Source organism: Condylura cristata, unplaced genomic scaffold, assembly GCF_000260355.1.
Source record: "Condylura cristata isolate star-nosed mole 26May11 unplaced genomic scaffold, ConCri1.0 scaffold00008, whole genome shotgun sequence".
Classification (NCBI taxonomy): domain Eukaryota; kingdom Metazoa; phylum Chordata; class Mammalia; order Eulipotyphla; family Talpidae; genus Condylura; species Condylura cristata.
In genome coordinates, this window is record NW_004567109.1 from 25,068,522 (window position 1) to 25,085,390 (window position 16,869).

The 16,869-nt window shown below is 52.1% G+C and overlaps 2 protein-coding genes across 3 annotated transcripts in view; one reads left to right on the forward strand and one right to left on the reverse strand.

Moving 5' to 3' along the window:
• The first annotated feature begins 707 nt into the window (after nucleotides 1–707).
• Nucleotides 708–5,342, forward strand: TSPAN1 (tetraspanin 1). Its single transcript, XM_004678952.2, has 8 exons — nucleotides 708–804; nucleotides 1,177–1,241; nucleotides 3,658–3,861; nucleotides 4,073–4,147; nucleotides 4,242–4,340; nucleotides 4,416–4,568; nucleotides 4,658–4,741; nucleotides 4,904–5,342. Exons 2-8 carry the CDS (start codon nucleotides 1,185–1,187, stop codon nucleotides 4,949–4,951), a joined length of 720 nt encoding a protein of 239 aa, XP_004679009.1. The 5' UTR covers nucleotides 708–804; nucleotides 1,177–1,184; the 3' UTR covers nucleotides 4,952–5,342.
• A 2,013-nt stretch (nucleotides 5,343–7,355) lies between these two features.
• Nucleotides 7,356–16,869, reverse strand: part of POMGNT1 (protein O-linked mannose N-acetylglucosaminyltransferase 1 (beta 1,2-)) — a 28,312-nt gene continuing 18,798 nt past the window's right edge. The window contains exons 2-23 of one of the 2 annotated variants that reach the window (XM_012722381.1): nucleotides 16,295–16,464; nucleotides 15,594–15,708; nucleotides 15,348–15,466; nucleotides 14,704–14,769; nucleotides 14,502–14,615; nucleotides 13,615–13,732; nucleotides 13,329–13,427; nucleotides 13,046–13,173; nucleotides 12,624–12,694; nucleotides 12,041–12,116; nucleotides 11,781–11,864; nucleotides 11,650–11,691; nucleotides 11,381–11,439; nucleotides 11,005–11,077; nucleotides 10,796–10,924; nucleotides 10,577–10,702; nucleotides 9,498–9,562; nucleotides 9,249–9,293; nucleotides 8,505–8,640; nucleotides 8,132–8,241; nucleotides 7,919–8,034; nucleotides 7,356–7,655 (exon numbers count right to left, since the gene is read on the reverse strand). In XM_012722381.1, the coding sequence (XP_012577835.1) occupies nucleotides 7,947–8,034; nucleotides 8,132–8,241; nucleotides 8,505–8,640; nucleotides 9,249–9,293; nucleotides 9,498–9,562; nucleotides 10,577–10,702; nucleotides 10,796–10,924; nucleotides 11,005–11,077; nucleotides 11,381–11,439; nucleotides 11,650–11,691; nucleotides 11,781–11,864; nucleotides 12,041–12,116; nucleotides 12,624–12,694; nucleotides 13,046–13,173; nucleotides 13,329–13,427; nucleotides 13,615–13,732; nucleotides 14,502–14,615; nucleotides 14,704–14,769; nucleotides 15,348–15,466; nucleotides 15,594–15,708; nucleotides 16,295–16,414 (1,983 nt within the window). In that variant the 5' untranslated portion in view covers nucleotides 16,415–16,464 and the 3' untranslated portion in view covers nucleotides 7,356–7,655; nucleotides 7,919–7,946. Of the gene's footprint in view, nucleotides 8,035–8,131; nucleotides 8,242–8,504; nucleotides 8,641–9,248; nucleotides 9,294–9,497; nucleotides 9,563–10,576; nucleotides 10,703–10,795; nucleotides 10,925–11,004; nucleotides 11,078–11,380; nucleotides 11,440–11,649; nucleotides 11,692–11,780; nucleotides 11,865–12,040; nucleotides 12,117–12,623; nucleotides 12,695–13,045; nucleotides 13,174–13,328; nucleotides 13,428–13,614; nucleotides 13,733–14,501; nucleotides 14,616–14,703; nucleotides 14,770–15,347; nucleotides 15,467–15,593; nucleotides 15,709–16,294; nucleotides 16,465–16,869 lie in introns of both variants that reach the window. The other variant, XM_004678955.2, reaches the window with a different exon arrangement.

The following is a 16,869-nucleotide window of genomic DNA, read 5'->3' on the forward strand; positions in this document are numbered from 1 at the left end:
TAGAGTGACGACATTTTGTGGGGCTATAGTGCCACCTGCTGGCATAAAGAACGGGTGTCTAAGGACAAGAGGGAAAAGAAGCCGTGGGGGGAGAGAGGGGGAAAGACAAGAAAGGGCAAAGATGGGTTTTATAGTGGGAAAAGGTCTAAGAGCTGCTTATTACCCAGGGAAGGAGCAAAAGTTACCAAACCTTCAGCCACTAGAGGGAGGGAAGAAAGAGACAGGAGAGAGAGAGGAAAAGAGAGAATGAACATGACTGTACCACTTACTCGCTCTAAGTGTTTACCTCATACTTAGCACCTTTAAGTTTGTTGCTCAGGTGTTGCTCTGTTGTTAGTTGCCGGGAGTGAGTCCATACAGAGTTCATTGAGTGTGTGTGTGTGTGTTTGTATACAGAAAGCGTGTACTAGATCATGGGAGGCACACAGGTGGGGGCACTTTCCCCACCCCAGGCTTCTCTTCCTTCTTTAGATCTTGAGTCTTGAGGGCTTTGCCTTAGGTTAGCCTGTGGGGTGGACACCTCTGCCCCAGTGGCTGTGGGGACAGATCTCCAGGCAGCAGGGGGCAGTAGGGGCAAAAGAGGCAGACTGGCGGGTGGGGCAGGCAGGCGGGTGGGGCTGGCAGGCAGGCAGAAGGAAGCCTTTAAAGCACCTGCCCCTCCTGCAGGTGAGCAGTGGTGTGTGAGAGCCAGCCCAGTCTTCCTGCCTGCCCACTCTGCGGCTGTTCCCTGGAGCTATCTGTTCCCTCTGGAGCCTCAGCAGATCTTTCTCAGAACACGGGTCGGCCGCCAAGAACCCTGAGCAGGTGAACACATTTGCTAAAGATTAACCTGTAAAACCAATTTTGGAACAGATTTGGGAGCTGGAAGGGTCTTGAGGAAGGACCCTGGAAGAGTCTACTGTTGGTTTGGAGAGGAGGTCAGGTATACAGGTGCCAGGGAAAGGGCATGGAGTGAGCTCTAGTGGTTGCCAGGCTTGGGTGCCAGTGGAGAACACTGGAGTATTAGGATCTCAGAGTGTCTGATACAGGCATCAGGTCTGGGAATTTCGAAGAGAATTAGGAAAAGACCAGAGCAGTCAGACTATAGATGCGTTCAAGATGCTGGAGTCTGGTATGTTACAGGCCGTTGGCCCACATAGGGAGTGAGGTCCTGACTCACACATGTCTGCCTTCTAGGCGCCACAATGCAGTGCTTCAATTTCATTAAGACCTTAATGATCATCTTCAATTTGATCATCTTTGTAAGTATGGGGGCCGGGGCAAGGGGGTACGGTTTGGCTTTTGGGGGCTTCCTACAGGAGGTGGGAAAGGCCAAGGGGAGATTGGGGATTACTGTGCCCAGATGTGGTCATAAAAGTTTCCCCTTATGATGAGGTACAGAAACCTTCACAAATTCTGGATCCTGGTGTCAATAGCAGCTTACGTGCCATATAAATTGGGGTAACGATTAGCTGTATCCCCTTCCTCCCAGGAAGCTTTGGGCTAGCCTTATGGCAGGGCAGGACAGGGCAGAGTAGTATTCCCCCCTTTGTATAGGCATTGGGGCCCAGTGAAGTTAAGAGGTTTGCCTTCTGCTTACGGTGGAAGGAAATCCAGTGGCCTCTGTATAACAGGAAGCTGAAAGGAGAGAAGGCCCTACATCATTAAGTCAGAGTTATGCCCCCAAGCAACACTTATTCATTTGACAAACATCTATTACCTAAAACTCTGAAGCAACTCATTGCCTCAGACTTTGAGTGCTAGGATGACAGGTGAGCAAGGCCTTTGTCTGTGAGGATCGAAGGTGTGGCATGCCAGTTAGGCAGACAGTTGCAACATAAAATTTCTGACCTTGGCACAGGGACTATGAGAGCCCTTACATGGCTCTGGTGGGACTTACGACCATCCTGGTCAAAAAATACTTAGAGGAAATTGCTGAGGCTGGGGATTTGCTCTGTGTGAGGGGGTTGTAAGGCATGCAGAAAGACCCAGAGGCCATGAAATTAGAGATTGCTCAGAAAACCAGGAACAGAATGTATAAGGTATGTTTGATGAAGCTGAGCAATGAGGCATGCACCTTGGAGATGGTGGTGGAGATAGAGAGAAATGAACAATGGTGAAAGCCCTCACAGGGTGGCTGAGGTTTGGAAAGGACAAGGGAGATATTGAGATGATGCCCATATAGCTGGCATAAGCACCCTGGGGGAAGTCTGCCAGAAAGCTTTGTACTCTATGGGGTTGTAGTTCAGGTTCAAGCTAATTATCTGAAAGCTAGGTACCCACAGGTGATCACAGAAGCCAGCAAGTGGATGAGAGCAAGTGGATGAATTTGGGGAAACCCAACTACAAGGGTCCAGAGGAGAAAGTACCCTCAGGAAGCTCATGAAGAAAAGGCAACAGAAGAAGGAAACAAAGATAGTGAGATGCCAGAGTAGGGCATGGCCCATGAAGTGTCCACTGCACAGTGTGTCACCAGAGATGTAGCAGCCACATTAGAATAGCTTGAAATGAGTAAAAGAGAGACATCAAGTGTAGACGAATTTGGACAAATTGGGCAGGGGGTGAGTAAACTCTCTTAATTCCAGTGTGGCCCATGTCTTGGGTTTCCTTTGGTTTCAAGGAATTAACCTTTATTCATGTATCGGGAGAAAACTAAAAGACTCTAGGGATTTGGAGAGCAAGGGTTCTGGCCTGAGGGGGTTAAAGGCAAATCCGGTTTGGTTTTGGCCTCTGTTGCCCAGACTGGGCAGGGCAGGGCAGGCCTGAGACTCCTTGAAATTTGACCCTGCAGGCTGAAAGCCCAGTTTTCTGTCCTTGAGCAAACATGCCTGTGATCCAGCCACAATCTCCCACCTTTCCTCTAGTTCCTGCCTCAGTTTCTGTAGCTGGAAAGTTTGGGCTGGGACCAAGGTGATATCAGGCTGATTCGTCCACTGAAGCTCTTGATTAACACAGCTGTGCTCTAAGAATTGTGGGAACTGGTCAGTGCCGGCCCAAGTGTAGCCTCAGGGTTCCCTCTAAAGTTTGGGGTTTGAGTTGGAGCTTCTGAGAGAAACTCTAGTTGTAATCACCTTCTGGTACCTTTTTCCACTTATGAGGCAAGGAGAGGTCTAGGCCAGATGAACGAAAGGCCTGGAGTCTGACTGGAGGGGAGCCAGGTGGAGCCTGAGTGGTTGTCCCCTACCTCCTCCTTTACCACTGTTGGGAGCAGGTGTAGATCTCGCCCCGCCTAGGTTGCTACGGTGACTGTTGAGCTGGTTCAGTGCTACCACCCTTATTTCCTCCTATCAGAGGACAGCAGAGTCCTGGGCACTGAAAGCCCAGAAAGAAAATGGGGGGGTTGGGGGGGGGCGGTGAGTTCAACTGCTTGTTTTCTCTCCTGGTTGTGTGGCAGGGCCCTGGCAGCAGTGAGGAAAGCATTTCCCCTCCCCCCACTCTGTGGCTATTTCTGAAACCTCCCTCCCCACCCTTCCAGTTCTATTTAATTTACCAAGGTGTGCAGCCTGTGCCAGCTGTAGGCATCTCAGTTTCTATCTTTCTAACTTTGAGGAATGTTTTCCCTCCCTACAGGATAAATTTTCAGCAAATAAAAGGGGGAAATTTCTCAGCTCCCACCTCACTGGTTGTGGTAGGGAGCTGCTTGCCACACTGTTTCAAGGCCTGTCTCTCTGTCCCCAGTTGTGTGGTGTGGCCCTGTTGGCAGTGGGCATCTGGGTGTCAATTGACGGGCCATCCTTCCTGAAGATCTTCGGCTCGTCGTCCACCATTGTGCAGTTTGTCAACGTGGGCTACTTCCTCATCGCGGCTGGAGCTGTGCTCTTTGTTCTCGGCTTCCTGGGCTGCTACGGGGCACAGTATGAGAGCAAGTGTGCCCTCATGATGGTCTGTCACACCGGTTCCACAGTCCATGGCCAAGTCCCAGGTCCCCTCACCCTAGATACCAGATCCTGGGGATCCCCAAACCCTGCTCTGTCCTTCAGGGGTCTCAGCAAAGGGGGTCACTACCTCATTACTCTGCGGGGAAGAGGGGCTAGGGCAAGGAAGGCAGATGGGCTATTTCTCCCTGAAACTCAGACCCCTGTTCTCCACTCAGTTCTTCATCATCCTCCTCCTCATCTTCATTGCTGAGATCGCAGCTGCTGTGGTTGTCTTGGTGTACTCCAAAAAGGTGAGGGGCAGAGATCGGGCAAGGGGGGAAGACTGGGCAAGGCCCTGGAAGTGCCTTCCCTACCAGTCCCTAAACATTGGCCTGTCCTACCCAGAGCGAAGAATTGCTGAAGCCAATGATCGTGTCCATTATCAAGAAAGACTATGGTTCCCAGAAGGACATCACGCAACTTTGGAACTCCACCATGGAAAATGTAAGGTGGGCTGAGGAGGTTTTTGGGGGGGAAGAAAGAATGCCCCACTGACTGCTTTCTCATCCATTCCTCCAGTTAAAGTGTTGTGGCTTCAACAACTACACCGATTTTGAAGATTCTCCCTATTTAAAAACACACCATGCCTTTCCCCCATACTGTTGCCTTGACAATAACAACAAAGCCGTGGAAAACTGCACCCAGGAGAAGGCCCAGAAAGTGCATGTACAGGTACGCACTGGTAGGAAAGATTGGGGGGCTGCTTTAATGGCTTCAGAGGGGGCAGCTGCTGACTGGAGGTGCTCTTTCTCCTCCCCAAGGGTTGCATGAAACAGATTGTGCATTCCATTCGAACCAATGCAGTCACTGTTGGTGGCGTGGCAGCTGGAATTGGGGCCTTGGAGGTAAGGGGGTGAGGGGGTTGGGCAGGGTTGGATCTGCGTCAGGGCTGCTAGACCCACCTCTGGAAAAGATGGACTTCTAACACAGCAGGGTGTCTGGAGGGCAGGGGACTTGCTTAAAGACCCCTGATCACCCTCTCATCTTTCCCTGTTCCTCCCCACCAGCTGGCTGCCATGATTGTATCCATGTATGTGTACTGCAATCTGGAATAAGTCTGCTTCTGCCTCCGCCAGTGCTGCTGCCTGCTACATGGGAGCTGGGAGGAGGTACCCTGGTGCTGCCAAACAGCAGTCATCAGGGTGGGGATAGGATCTAACAGTGTCACTTGGGCTGGAGTAGGCCTGCTGGCGTGGCCTTGGGGCCAAACAGGGATCACCCTTTTCAGGCTGTGCCTGACTTATCCTTCTATGATTGGAAATGCAAACTCATTGTGAGCCAACTCTCCTGCCCTTTCCTCTAGTCAGTCCCCTAAGCCCTTGACACCCCTTCAGGCAAGGGGGCCTCTTGGTGATCCCAGTCCTCCCCTGGGGGATGAAAGGCACCCTACAGCCTGGGGATATGCAAAATTAGCAGTAACCAGATGGATGTGTAGAAGACATTTCAGACATCATGGACCAATTAAAAATGTTTCCATATGGACTCTTTTCTGTGTATCTTTGGGGTCCTTCTTGCCTAAACTGGCTGCAGATTCCAGAAGGCCCCCTAGAAAGGTAGCAGAAGTGAGGTGGAGGTGGGTGGCTATTTCTCCCCTTCGTTTGGATTCCAGACATGGGAGGTAGCCTAACAAGAGTGGCCCTGAGGTGGTAAGGGTTGTTAGTCTGCCTTCTCATAAAGTGGGAAGACTTTGGCCTTAAACTACCCCCTCCTGAGTAGGGGCACTGGACTGGAAAGCTATGAAAATAACAAGCTATGCTGGAATAGGGCGGGAGACTGGAAGTGTTCCAGGCAATGGGAGAGGGTCACTTCTTAGATTCATCAGAGGATCCAAGCTGCCTATCCTTTCATGCAGGTAAAACCCACCTGTTCGTTTGTGGACTTCAGAAAGAACATGTATTTCTTGGTCTTGGCCTACTAGGTGCTCTGCAGAACTGATTTCTTAATTTTTTTTTTAAGATTTATTTTATTTATATATCCAAGAACTGTAGTGTGTGTGTGTGTGTGTGTGTGTGTGTGTGTGTGTGTGTGTGTGTGTGTTGGGGCAGGGGTGGGGATGAGAGTATTCACCCAAGAGAGAGTGGGGAGCAGAAGAGGCAGATTGACAAATACATTCTGAGGGGAGCAGCGGGTAAGACAGGAGAGGTCTGCTGCGCCATGAGGGTCAGCACACTGGCTGAGGATGGCCTCATGGTGCAGTGGCTGCATTGTGCTGAAGCTTAACCTCTCATGCCACCAAGGAAGCCCTCTTAACTACTCGTATACTCCAGAAACTGGGGCCAAGGAAGGCCAGCAACTTGTTCCCGGCCCATAGTTTCAATGAAGAGCTGGGATTTAGAACCAGGCGGGTAGGTCTCGGTTGATGTGGCCCCAGCTTTACTTGAAGTCCAGAACATCCCAGAGATACATCTGATGCCCACTGAGCCAGGACAGCACTAAGTGGGGAGCCATTGGCAGAGCATATGGTGTCTGCTACCAAGGAAAGTCCAACCTGGGTAGCTAGTCTTTCTTCTAACTCCCCTTCGGCCCCTGGATCCCTCTCCCTGGACTTTTCTAGGATAGTCAGAACTGCCCTTTGCTGAGCCCCAAAGGAACAGCAACCTGGCCAGAGCCACACAGTAGCTGAGAACTAGTCTGTAGGCCCCCAGGGACCTGCCGGAGGGCCCGAGAGAGGAACTGGCCTTCCTTCCCTCTTTACTACCTCTCTGTGCCTCTCACACACTACCCCTCCTCCCCTAGGTCCCTGTATGGAGATAAAAGCTTTTTTGTTTGCCCAGGGCGGGCTTCTACCTCATCACAGACTAACTGCTTCTCAACTTGGTGGTGTGGCACCCCAAGTGCTATCTCTAGCTCCAGCAAACACTGAAGGCGCCAGGGTGGAGAGAAATGTCCAACCCACACACCACCCGTGCCATTGCCAAGCTGGACTCTAGGCACCAGTGGAAGCAGCAGGGGCAGAGAAGTGGGGGAAGGACGGGAGTTCCCAGCAGTGCCTTTCTCCCTGGCCAAGGCTCTATATAAGGAGCTTACCAGGGTCACGGGGAAAGCTCCGGAGGCAGACCCATTCTCAAGAGGTGTTCCACACTCACCTCCTTGTCCTAAGTGCTTCACAGATTCCTCAACTGTCACGCTCCCTGCCTTGGGCAATCTTTTACTTTTTAGACAACCCATCTACTTCCTGGTGTGTCTAGCTTCTCAGATCTTTCTCATCTCTTTGGGTCACTGATTAAGGCATCTTTATGGACAGGTGTCTGACTAAGATTAGCTAGGCAGGAGACCTAATGGTTTAGCAGCAAGGAAGGGTCCTAGAGAAAAGCCTGGGAGTTTGAGACCTGGGCATCCGCTTGTCACCAAACAGTCTCAAGTGGAAGATAAACCCTATGAGGGACAGTAAAGAAAACTTACCATCAATTATGACGCACCCATCTTCCTCTCCTCACAAGCACACAGTCATAAGACACATCCCCAGAGGTTTTCTCCTTTTTTAATCAATGACCACCTTATCCAGCTTTGGAGACATGAACAAAGAAGAGGCTAAGAAGAGGCCTGGTTCAGTGTCTGAAGGTTTCTGAGTGAGTCTGCATCGGCAGGTGGGCCCCAGCTGGGCCTGTCCATGGGTTGGGCACACCAGTTTCCTGAGTAAGAACCAGCCCTACCCTCAGGGCAGCACCCCAGTCCAGTAGTAAGTTAAGGCCCTCCAGGCTTCAGCCTGTTTCCAAGGCCCTCAGGACAGTCAATAAATAGGTGAGATCTGAGCCAGGCCTGGGATAAGGGTGCGTACAAAGGGCAGAATCAGCTGCCTGGGGATCCCAATGATTCCCAGGCTCTGTCCTGTCCTTTCCCAACAGGGAAGTAAATAAATAGACCTCCAACTCAGGAACAGGGACATTGGAGCAGGAGAACCCTCCCCTTGGAGTTAGTAATTAAGACTCATGTTAAAAACAAACCAGCCCCAACCCCTGCAGTGTCTACAAAATCCTACAGGATGGGGTGAAGGGCTAGCCTGCCTGGGGGGTACACAGTACCCAGCCCTGCAGGGTCCTGGAGGAGATCTCATGTCTGTTCTGCAGCTCCTGGGGCTCCTTCCTCCTTTGGGGGCGGCTCCAGGAAAATTGGGGTGATTGATGGCGGCTTCTTCACTCTGGAGAGATAGTACGTAACGTTTCATAAAAGACCATTAGCTATGTTCCCTCATCCCACTAGTTCACCATTCCCTAAGGCAGGAATGAAGCACTCACGAGTAGGGGGAGGCTGGGACTCCCACCACCAGGAAGTGGTTCTTCTTCCGAAACAACCTCCACAGGCCCCGGTGATTGCCACGTACATCCAGGTCCCAGATATGGAGGCACTGGTGGGGGGGTGGGATAGGAGGCGTGTGTCAGAGCTGTGGGAGGAGTCACTGAGACCATTAGCCTAGCTCCTATGGCTTTCTAGCAGCTTCCTAGAGGAAGCAACCTTCAGAATATGGATTTAGATGAGGGGGGAAGGTTGGAAAAGGGATGCTGAGAGTATGAAGAGAAAGTGCTGAGATAGAAGACTCTAAAACAAAGACTCACTATATCTACATCTTGGGGGGAAGTCTATTCCTAAGATGGGTGTGGTTTGGGGCACCTTAGCAAGCTGAGTCCAGGTGGTGAAGTCATCATCTTTCTCCATTCGAATAAAGGCCACATAGGTGTGGCCCTCTGTGTCTGGCAGGAAAGAGTCTTCACAAGGGTTCTTGCTGTGGTCCAGAACCTCGGCTTCACTGTGGCAGGTTAGGGGAAGAAAGGTCAAGACAGGGCCCCTCTCATGTGTGTGTCACACAAGGCCATGTCCTAAGTTTAACGTTCTGCTATTGGTATCTTGACATTCTTATAAATTTCTTTTTTAAACATTTATTTATTTGGGCCCTCCCTGGCGGCACAAGTTAAAGCACAGCACCATGAAGTTATCCGCAGCCACTGCAGCATGAATTCTCCTACTGCTCCCCTCAACAGTGTACTTTGGGGTACAGGCCAGAGGTATGAGGGTGGGTGAGAGGATTCACCAGAAACAGAGAGGGGAACAGAACAGGCAGACTGACTGAAATACACTGCTGAGGGGAGCAGCGGACGAGACAGGAGTGGTCTGCTGCTGCCATGTGGGTCACCTCCCTGGCAGGGGATTGAACTCGTGCTGCAGTGGCTGCAGATAGCTCCATAGTGCTGAGACTCAACCCCCTAAACCACCAGGGAGGACCTGACATTCTTATAATTTTTAAACAAGGAGCTCAGTCTGCATTTTGCAGTGGCTCTACAAGTTACCAGGCCATGGCCCTGAATATCTGACTCCTCCTCACCCCATGCTACATACCCCAATTTCCCTAGGCCATACCTGAGTAGCCGGTGAACTTCTACTTCATAAGCTTCTTTCTTCAAACTGAAGGGAGGGAGAACTTGTTCAAGGGGGAGGTAGCCTCTCAAGGCTTCCCACAGGCAGGGCAAGAAGTGGCAAGGGAATCAGCTTAGGGTTTGCCCTCCCAGAGCAGGGCAAGACACACGCCCCGGGGTTGAAAGGGGCCATCAGGAAGCAGTCATAAGACTTCGCTAATGTCCTCCCTTGGCCCCTGTTCTCAGCCCCCACCTGTCCACGTTCCTGAGCTGGACACCTGGAACCGTGTTGAACTTGTGCTTCTTGAAGTAGGCCTCCTGGAGTTGGTGTGAGGGTGAAAGTCAGGGCCTTACACTGTCTGGTCCACACCGTCCATTTGACCCACCACATACCTACAAGGCCTACAAATGATACCCCAGACCTATAAAAGTCCCTGTAGTTTTCTCCTGACTCTTCTAGTTTTCTCCTAGCTGTAACTGGGGCTCCACCATTGCCAGAGAGCTCATGCGAAAACCAGCAGCTCAAGTTGCTGACCTCTGAGCTAGTCCCTGCCCCCAGTGGTTCTCCCTGCACCTAATGTGCTTCACCTGATGCCACATGCTTCCCTTGAGCTTAATGTTACAGAGCTACAGGAGTCAGGATTGGGTCTGCAAAGCAAGGGCGGTAGGGGATGGGGGAATGGGCTGCAAGGGCTAAGGCAACAGCTGTGACCAAGGTACTGCGAGCAGTTTGACGAATGTCAGCCCTGCTCTGGAGCACAAGTGGGGTGGGCTTGATGACCCAGCCTCCGAGGCCCCTTTTGGTTCCTAGGAGGTTCCAAGCTGATAGCTCTCCATTCCTCAGGGTGGGTGGTCTCAAGACCTCCCTTGCTGAATGTAACGGGAGTGACTCTTTGGACAGTCAGGTAGGGATGTGGGGCTGAGGGCTTCCCTGTTCACCTCAGGCTGACGTGTGGGTTCCAGCATGCTCAAGGACGTGAGGGGACAGAGCTAAACCAGGGCTGGATAAGCGCTTGGCAGCAGAAACACCCTCCCCACACCCACAGTCTAGCGCTATGAATAGTAATAATAAAAATAATACCAGCTAACCCTTATATAATATTTCCAGTTCAAAGCATTTTACATATATTAACTCATTTAAACCTCAAACCTCACAACTCTATGAGAAAGATAGTATTTTTATGCTTGTTTTACAAACGGGTCATGAGGTTAGGTATTTCCCCCCACGTTATATGACTAGCTAAGTGGGAGAGCTATGACTGCCCCAAGTCCATGTTCCTGACCTAGACCCACCGTACTGTGCCCGCCCCAGCAGCCCCGCCTCCCACTCACATGGAAGTAGCCGTTCATGTTGAGGCCGACAATGCCAAAGTGGTAGGATCGGGAAACGTCAGGGATGATGCACTCTCGGCCTCGGCGCTGTTCGGGCATTCTCATCCACATGTCCCAGTCCCAGAGCTGGGGGGGGGCGGGGGGGGGAGGGGGTTGTGAAGGGTAGGAGGTTCCCAACTAGTAGGGCATTCCAGGCCGCTCACCCTACCTGCACAGTACCTTTTCTGGTGTAGGCCACTTGGGCTCCAGTTCCTCCTTGTACAAGGACTTCCTGAGCACCCAGCCTAGCCCAGGCATGGTCTCCACACGGTACAGCAGTGCTGGGTCCTCAGCTGTGTGTTCATAGCCCTGGAGAGGGGACCGTGATGGCAGGGGTTAATTTAGGACCCCTACAAACTTCCCAGCTGACCCCTGACCACTCAGTCTACCTGGTCATTCCATGCAGAGATACAATACAGGCTGTCATCCTCCTCCAGCAGGTGGATGGACTGGCTCAGGAAACTGGGAAAAGCAGGATCCAGGGTTCAGGGAGGGGCAAGGAAAACCCAAGCTCACAGTAGTGCTGGAAGAGCTGCAGCCGGATGCTGGAGTCATGCCTCCTTTCGTCAAAATTCTGTCTCCATTCACCCTTTTTATTCCCTACTGTAGCCCCAACACCTGCATCCCTCCTCTGCTCAAGCATTCCCCCTACTTTTGAGCTTCTGGCGCTGGAAAGCTTGTCAAGGCACCTTTTCCCTGGAGTCCCAGCCATGTCAAGAGGCCCAGGCAGCTTATATGAGCTACATGAAGGGGCTCTCCCCTCACCTGAAAAAATCCACAGCAATGTCCAGGTCCTCTTCCAGAACCACAGCAAACTTGGCTTCCTTAAGGGCAGGGGAAAACAACATTCCAAGGTGGCCTTTCTCATCCTGTGAGTCATTCACCCATAACCCACTTCTCAGGCAGCACTACCCCCACTTTCTAGATCAGGAGGATGAGGTCCAGGGAGGGCAAGAGTTTGTGATCTATTAAGACCAGGCTTTATGCCCATGTTTCCCGTTGCTAGGCCCAACAGTTTCATCCTTACTACTCACCGGAAACAGGTTGAAAGTGGCAGTGAGGCTGGCCTTGTAGTGCTGGGTGGGGGTTGGGAACAGGACATGTGAGCTCTGGGTGGGTAGCAGGGCCAGGTGCCTGCCCCTTCCCATCCCTGCCTGGGCAGTACCTGAGATACTCGGGCATTCTTGATGCTGATGGGAGTGTGCTGGATGCCCCTCAGGCCGAACAGTGCCACCACATCCATCGGCTCCTGGGGAACATGGCCGCTGGTCACCATGTAGGCTACCTTGCCCCTGCCCTCCTGTGCAGGTTCTGACACGCCACGCCCTTCATATTTCACAGCTCTTGACTGTCCCTGGCAATCACTGCTACTCAGCCCAGCAGTTCTGTGCTCTGTCCCACCCGAAGATCCTGAATCTCACTCACCTCATAGTAGCCATCGATGAAAACTGTTATCATCTGTGGAGACACCCCCTGGGCTGACAGCAGAGAGCGCAGCATCCTAGAGAGCCCAGGGATAGGTTAGGTTAGGCCTCTTTGGCCCCCCAACTCAGGGGTTCCCTGTGCTCATGGCTCGATACCCAGATACCCCCAAGTTTACCCATAGGGTGAACTTAAAATTTTTTTTTAAGATTTATTTTATTTATTTATGCATACAGTAGCTGGGGTATAGGCCAGAGGTGTGGGGTGGGTGAGAGGCTTCATCAGAGATAAGAGTGGGGAGCAGCACAGGTGACTGACTGAAATACACTGCTGAGGGCAACAGTGGGCAAGACAGGAGATGTCTGTTGTGCCATGTGGGTAAGCTCCCTGGCCAGGGATGGAATTTGTGCTGCAGTGGCTAGAAATAGCTTCACAGTGCTGAGATGTAACCCCCTGTGCCAGCAGGGAAGCCCTAGAATGCCTTTCCACCCACCTTAAAAGTTCATCCTGCAGAGATGAGCCTGAGTTGCCCACCCACTAAGCACTCTCCTGTTCATTGCTGGGTATAGCCCACCTCCTGGCTCACCTGTACAAGTAGTTGGGCCGGTTTCCTGCAATGACAGCCACAGGTACATTGAGGACCTTGTTGTCTGGGAGCTGAGGAAGAAATAGCTTTTAGCTCTTACCTCATTTATCTTTCAAACTGGGATCCCTGCCAAAGGAAGAATTCTTGGGGGAGAGGGGCCTCCAGTGTGGAGAGGGAAAAGGTGGAGGGTCTTCCCTGCCTGACCTCTCCACCTACCCAGCCCAAGTCAAACTCTGGCCCTTTGCCCAGTTAGCCTGCTCCATCCTCTGCCATCAGGACACCCCTGTCTTTCAGGGCTCAGTACAGATCTTCAGGTCCTTTTTCACTCCCAGGCTGGGCAGGGAAAATCCAATCTGGATCTTTCTTAGGATTACTTGCCACCCTGGGAAGGAGTCCAAGCCTCAGTGCCTAACCCCACTCACTGGGTCAGGGCTGAACTCGATGGGCGTGGGGTCCTTGCAGCTGCACACACTCCCGTAGCCCTCAACTTTGCTGCAGAAGCGCCGTCGGCGACGGTTCAGCTCTGTATCTGCCCAGTGGCACTCTGCCTCTGAGGAAGGGACAGGATGAGTGGGGTAGGAACATGAGGCCGGGATGGTTTGGAGAGCCCCAGGAGTCCGGTCAAGAGTAAATCCCTATAAAGAGGATCCAAATGCCATACCCAGACCAGACACTGTCCCAGAACTCAGACCCCACTAACCCCACCTTCAGCTGAGCTCAGTGGCACATCTGTCTTCAGCAGAACTGGATCCCCCCAGGAGGAGAGGGCAGGTGACTTAGAATGCTTCTCCCCGAGGACAGGACCTGGCAGGAGCAGGAATAATGGAGAATGGGGGCTCAGGCTTAGTTTGGCAGCTTCTTCCCCTCTCTTTGCCCACTTTCATCCAACCCACCATCACTGACTCTTGTGTACCCCCACCCTACATATCTGGGTGTTCTGATCCTCCCAGCCCCTCGACACTAAAGGGTGAATGTCCCACGGTGCCAGTACCTCCTTTTCGTCCCACGAAGGCCCAGGTGTCCCTCCAGCCCAGGGCAGGGCCGGCCTGGCTGCCCAGGCTCCTCAGCAGAGCCTTGGCTGTGTCCTTGAGGTGGAAGGAGCCCTCATCCTGGAGACCAGAGAAGCAGTCGGTCTGACTGATATGGTTCCAGGAGCTCAAAGCATTAGCACCAGGTAAAATCTATTACTTAACTCACTTTATTACATTATCACAACATCCCTCTGTCATTGTTACCATTTCACAGATAAGAACACTGAAGGCTTAGAGATTCTGGTAATCACCCCAAATCACCAGGCTACTAAATCCTTACAGTTCCACACAATCTGTGCCTCTCCCCCAGCTGTGTCTCCTCCCTCAGTTCTCACCACTCCCCTGCTTCCTCTCCAGCTCAACTGACCCTTGCTGTTCCTCAAGCATACCAAGCACCTTCCCCCTCCAGGGGCTTCATACTTGCCAGTCTTTCCATGTAGAACGCTCTTCCTCCAGATATATCTGGTTCACTCCTCCAGCTTTCTACTTACACATCATTTCCTCACAGAGGCCTTCCCTTTCTAAAACGTATTCCCCATCACTGTCTCCCTTGCTTTATTTTCTTCTTCATTATCATTCCCTGACATTATACATCTGTTTGACTGCTTTTTGTTGACAGGGTCCTACTGGAATGTAAACTCCATAAGTACAGGGACTCTCCCATTGCACCCCTAGTTCAGATCGGATCACTCAAGTTACTCTGCTGAATTCATAAAAACAACAGGCTAGGATTAGAACCTTCCTCCAGAGGTTTTCCTGCTATGCCACACTGGGGCATAGAATCCAGGGCCATGAGCAGGGTTGAAGCTGGGAATATAGGCAGCAGGACCAGGGCAGAGTCACTGACCTTGACGGTACAGATCAGCACTCGGCCGGGCGCTACCATGTTGAGGAACAGCACCATGGCCTCATCCTCATGAGGTGAGTATGTGTCAAACACTCGCTTTGCCATCACATGGCCCTGACAGGGGACACAGCTCTTGTGAGTCAATGTCACCTGCAAAGGGCTCAGCTTTAGTCCTCCAGGTTGCCCACCCCTTGAACCTCACCGTGGCCTGGTTGAGGACAATGACATGGATGCCCCGGCCCTGTTCACGAGCCTCGTCCTCCAGCACCTGCAGGGTGGCAGAGACAAAACTGAACTACTGAATGTCACATTCAAGCTCTATCTTACGGACACTTCATGAGCCCTCTCCTCTTGCCTGTGCCTGTTTACACAGTTCTCTTCCAACCCTGATGGAAATCACTTATTTCTACACCCTCTCTCCATGACTCCCTGAGCTCTTGACAATCTTTCCCTCATGCTGCGGATATTACACTCCATCAGACCGAACCCCACAAAACAGGACCAGGTCTGCTACCTCTAGGTTCCCAGGGTCTAGGACAAGACTGAAGCCAAAGAAGGGATCGGGAAGTATCTATGAAATAAATCAATGAATTATCTGCCTAGTAATACTAACCACCACTTTAGATAATATCTCACTCTACAAATAAGACATTTCAGATGTTTTTCATTTAATCTTCAAAAGTAGAGATCGTCAGTCCCAGTCTACAGATGAGAAAATGAGGAGTCCAAAAGCACACTGCACTTAGAAGCTGGCAGAGGTACAGTTTCTGCTCAAGCAGTGGATCCCAATGCCTGTGGAGTCACACCCTGAATAGAACGAAGCACACCAGACACTGGCCCACTCACCGTAGTGCCATCCACTGCCACATATACTTTGCTGCGACTTGAGTATACCTCCACATCCAGAACCCGCCTGGGACCACTGCCTCTGCGCCGTGGGGGCTCCAATCGGCCCAGGGCCTCATCTGTGGGGGTGCAAAAGGTCAAGGAGATAATCACTCCAGCAGACTGGCATCCCTTAGGACCTGTCATTTTGGCCTTGAGATCCCAGGGGACGCCTCTCCACCAACGTTATCCTCAGTTTGGTCTTACCATAGTCTTGCTCTGGTTCCTGGTCTTCATTGGCCTCATTGATTGCTCGCCGTGTGTCCAGGATCAACTTGATGTTGACAATGACGGTCACCAACAGGAAAAGCACAGCCCCTGTCTGAGGGGAGGGATGAGGACAACTAACGAGAAGCTCAGTGGGAAGACCAATGAGGGTCTTCCCAAAAGGAGGGCCCTGGGTGTAGTGAGGTCATGGGGAGGACCTGGGGCCTGTCTCTCTTCCCACTATCTACCCAACTTAACTTCCCCAACCAGGGTCCAGTTTTACCAAAACCTCCTCCAGGGAACCTCCCCTGACCCTTCCCCTTCACCAGGGCCCTCCCTACCCAGACCTCCTGTATTCTTCCATTTAAAACCTTGACTTCCTTGGTCCCCTCCACAATTAGTTCTTAGAGATGCAGCCAATCCCAGAGAACCAAGCTGGGATCAGATAACCTGGTTCCTAGCCCAGAGTGCCTGACAGGTGTGTGACCCTGAGCAGTCTTCCTGGGCAGACTTCAGGTTTCTGTCGGAGACTCAGAGGTTGTACGTGAGTTCTGATTCCAGAACTCTGGGCCTAAAGCACTACCTTATAGGGACATGACACAAAGAGGTTCCTTCTAGGAACCCACTGCCCATTCCTAGGGTGCAGGCAGCCAAGATAGAGTGGGGAGGGAATTCCTGGGAGATCTGGGACATTTCTATACCTGGCAGAACCTTCTGAGGGCCCGCTGGTTGGTCAGTTTATACTTCCAGGTAAGATACCAGCTCCGTTTCTTCCGAGCCCCAAAGGGCTTGATGAGGGGGTTGGGCTTCCAGTCGTCCATGCTCAATTCTGGGGTCACCACTGTCCTGGCCAACCCATGCCTTCAGGAATCTGAGGGGACCAAAGGGTCACATGGGGTAAGGTGTCCCTCCTGAAGTCTGATGCCTTCTGAGGAGATAAGGGAGACCGCTCAGTAACTGTTCCCTGCAGGCACCCCTGCGTTGTGATCTGGAGAAAGTGGCTCAACTCTGGAAAGGAAACCTGGAGGGCAGTCAGATCCCCCAGTAACTGTCAAGCCCCGGGGCTCCAGAAGTGGAGGCCAAATAACCAAGGGGCATCGGCCCCCATGAAGTCCAAGTCCCAGGCCTTCTCAGCTCTGGAGTGGGCAAAGGGCCGCGATCCTCATCCTCCACCCTTTTCCACCCTCACCCCTCTTATCTGTCCCCGGTCTTCTTCCACGGCTCAGGTCCACCCGAGGACTCGGAAAACCTGCCCCGGCCGCGCCAGCCCTCCCGG

Coding starts and splice junctions, on each gene's coding strand:
- TSPAN1 (XM_004678952.2), top strand. CDS start 1,185: ATGCAGTGCTTCAATTTCATTAAGACCTTAATGATCATCTTCAATTTG. Junction 4,148..4,241: donor TCTTGGTGTACTCCAAAAAG/GTGAGGGGCAGA, acceptor TGTCCTACCCAG/AGCGAAGAATTGCTGAAGCC. Junction 4,569..4,657: donor CCCAGAAAGTGCATGTACAG/GTACGCACTGGT, acceptor CTCCTCCCCAAG/GGTTGCATGAAACAGATTGT.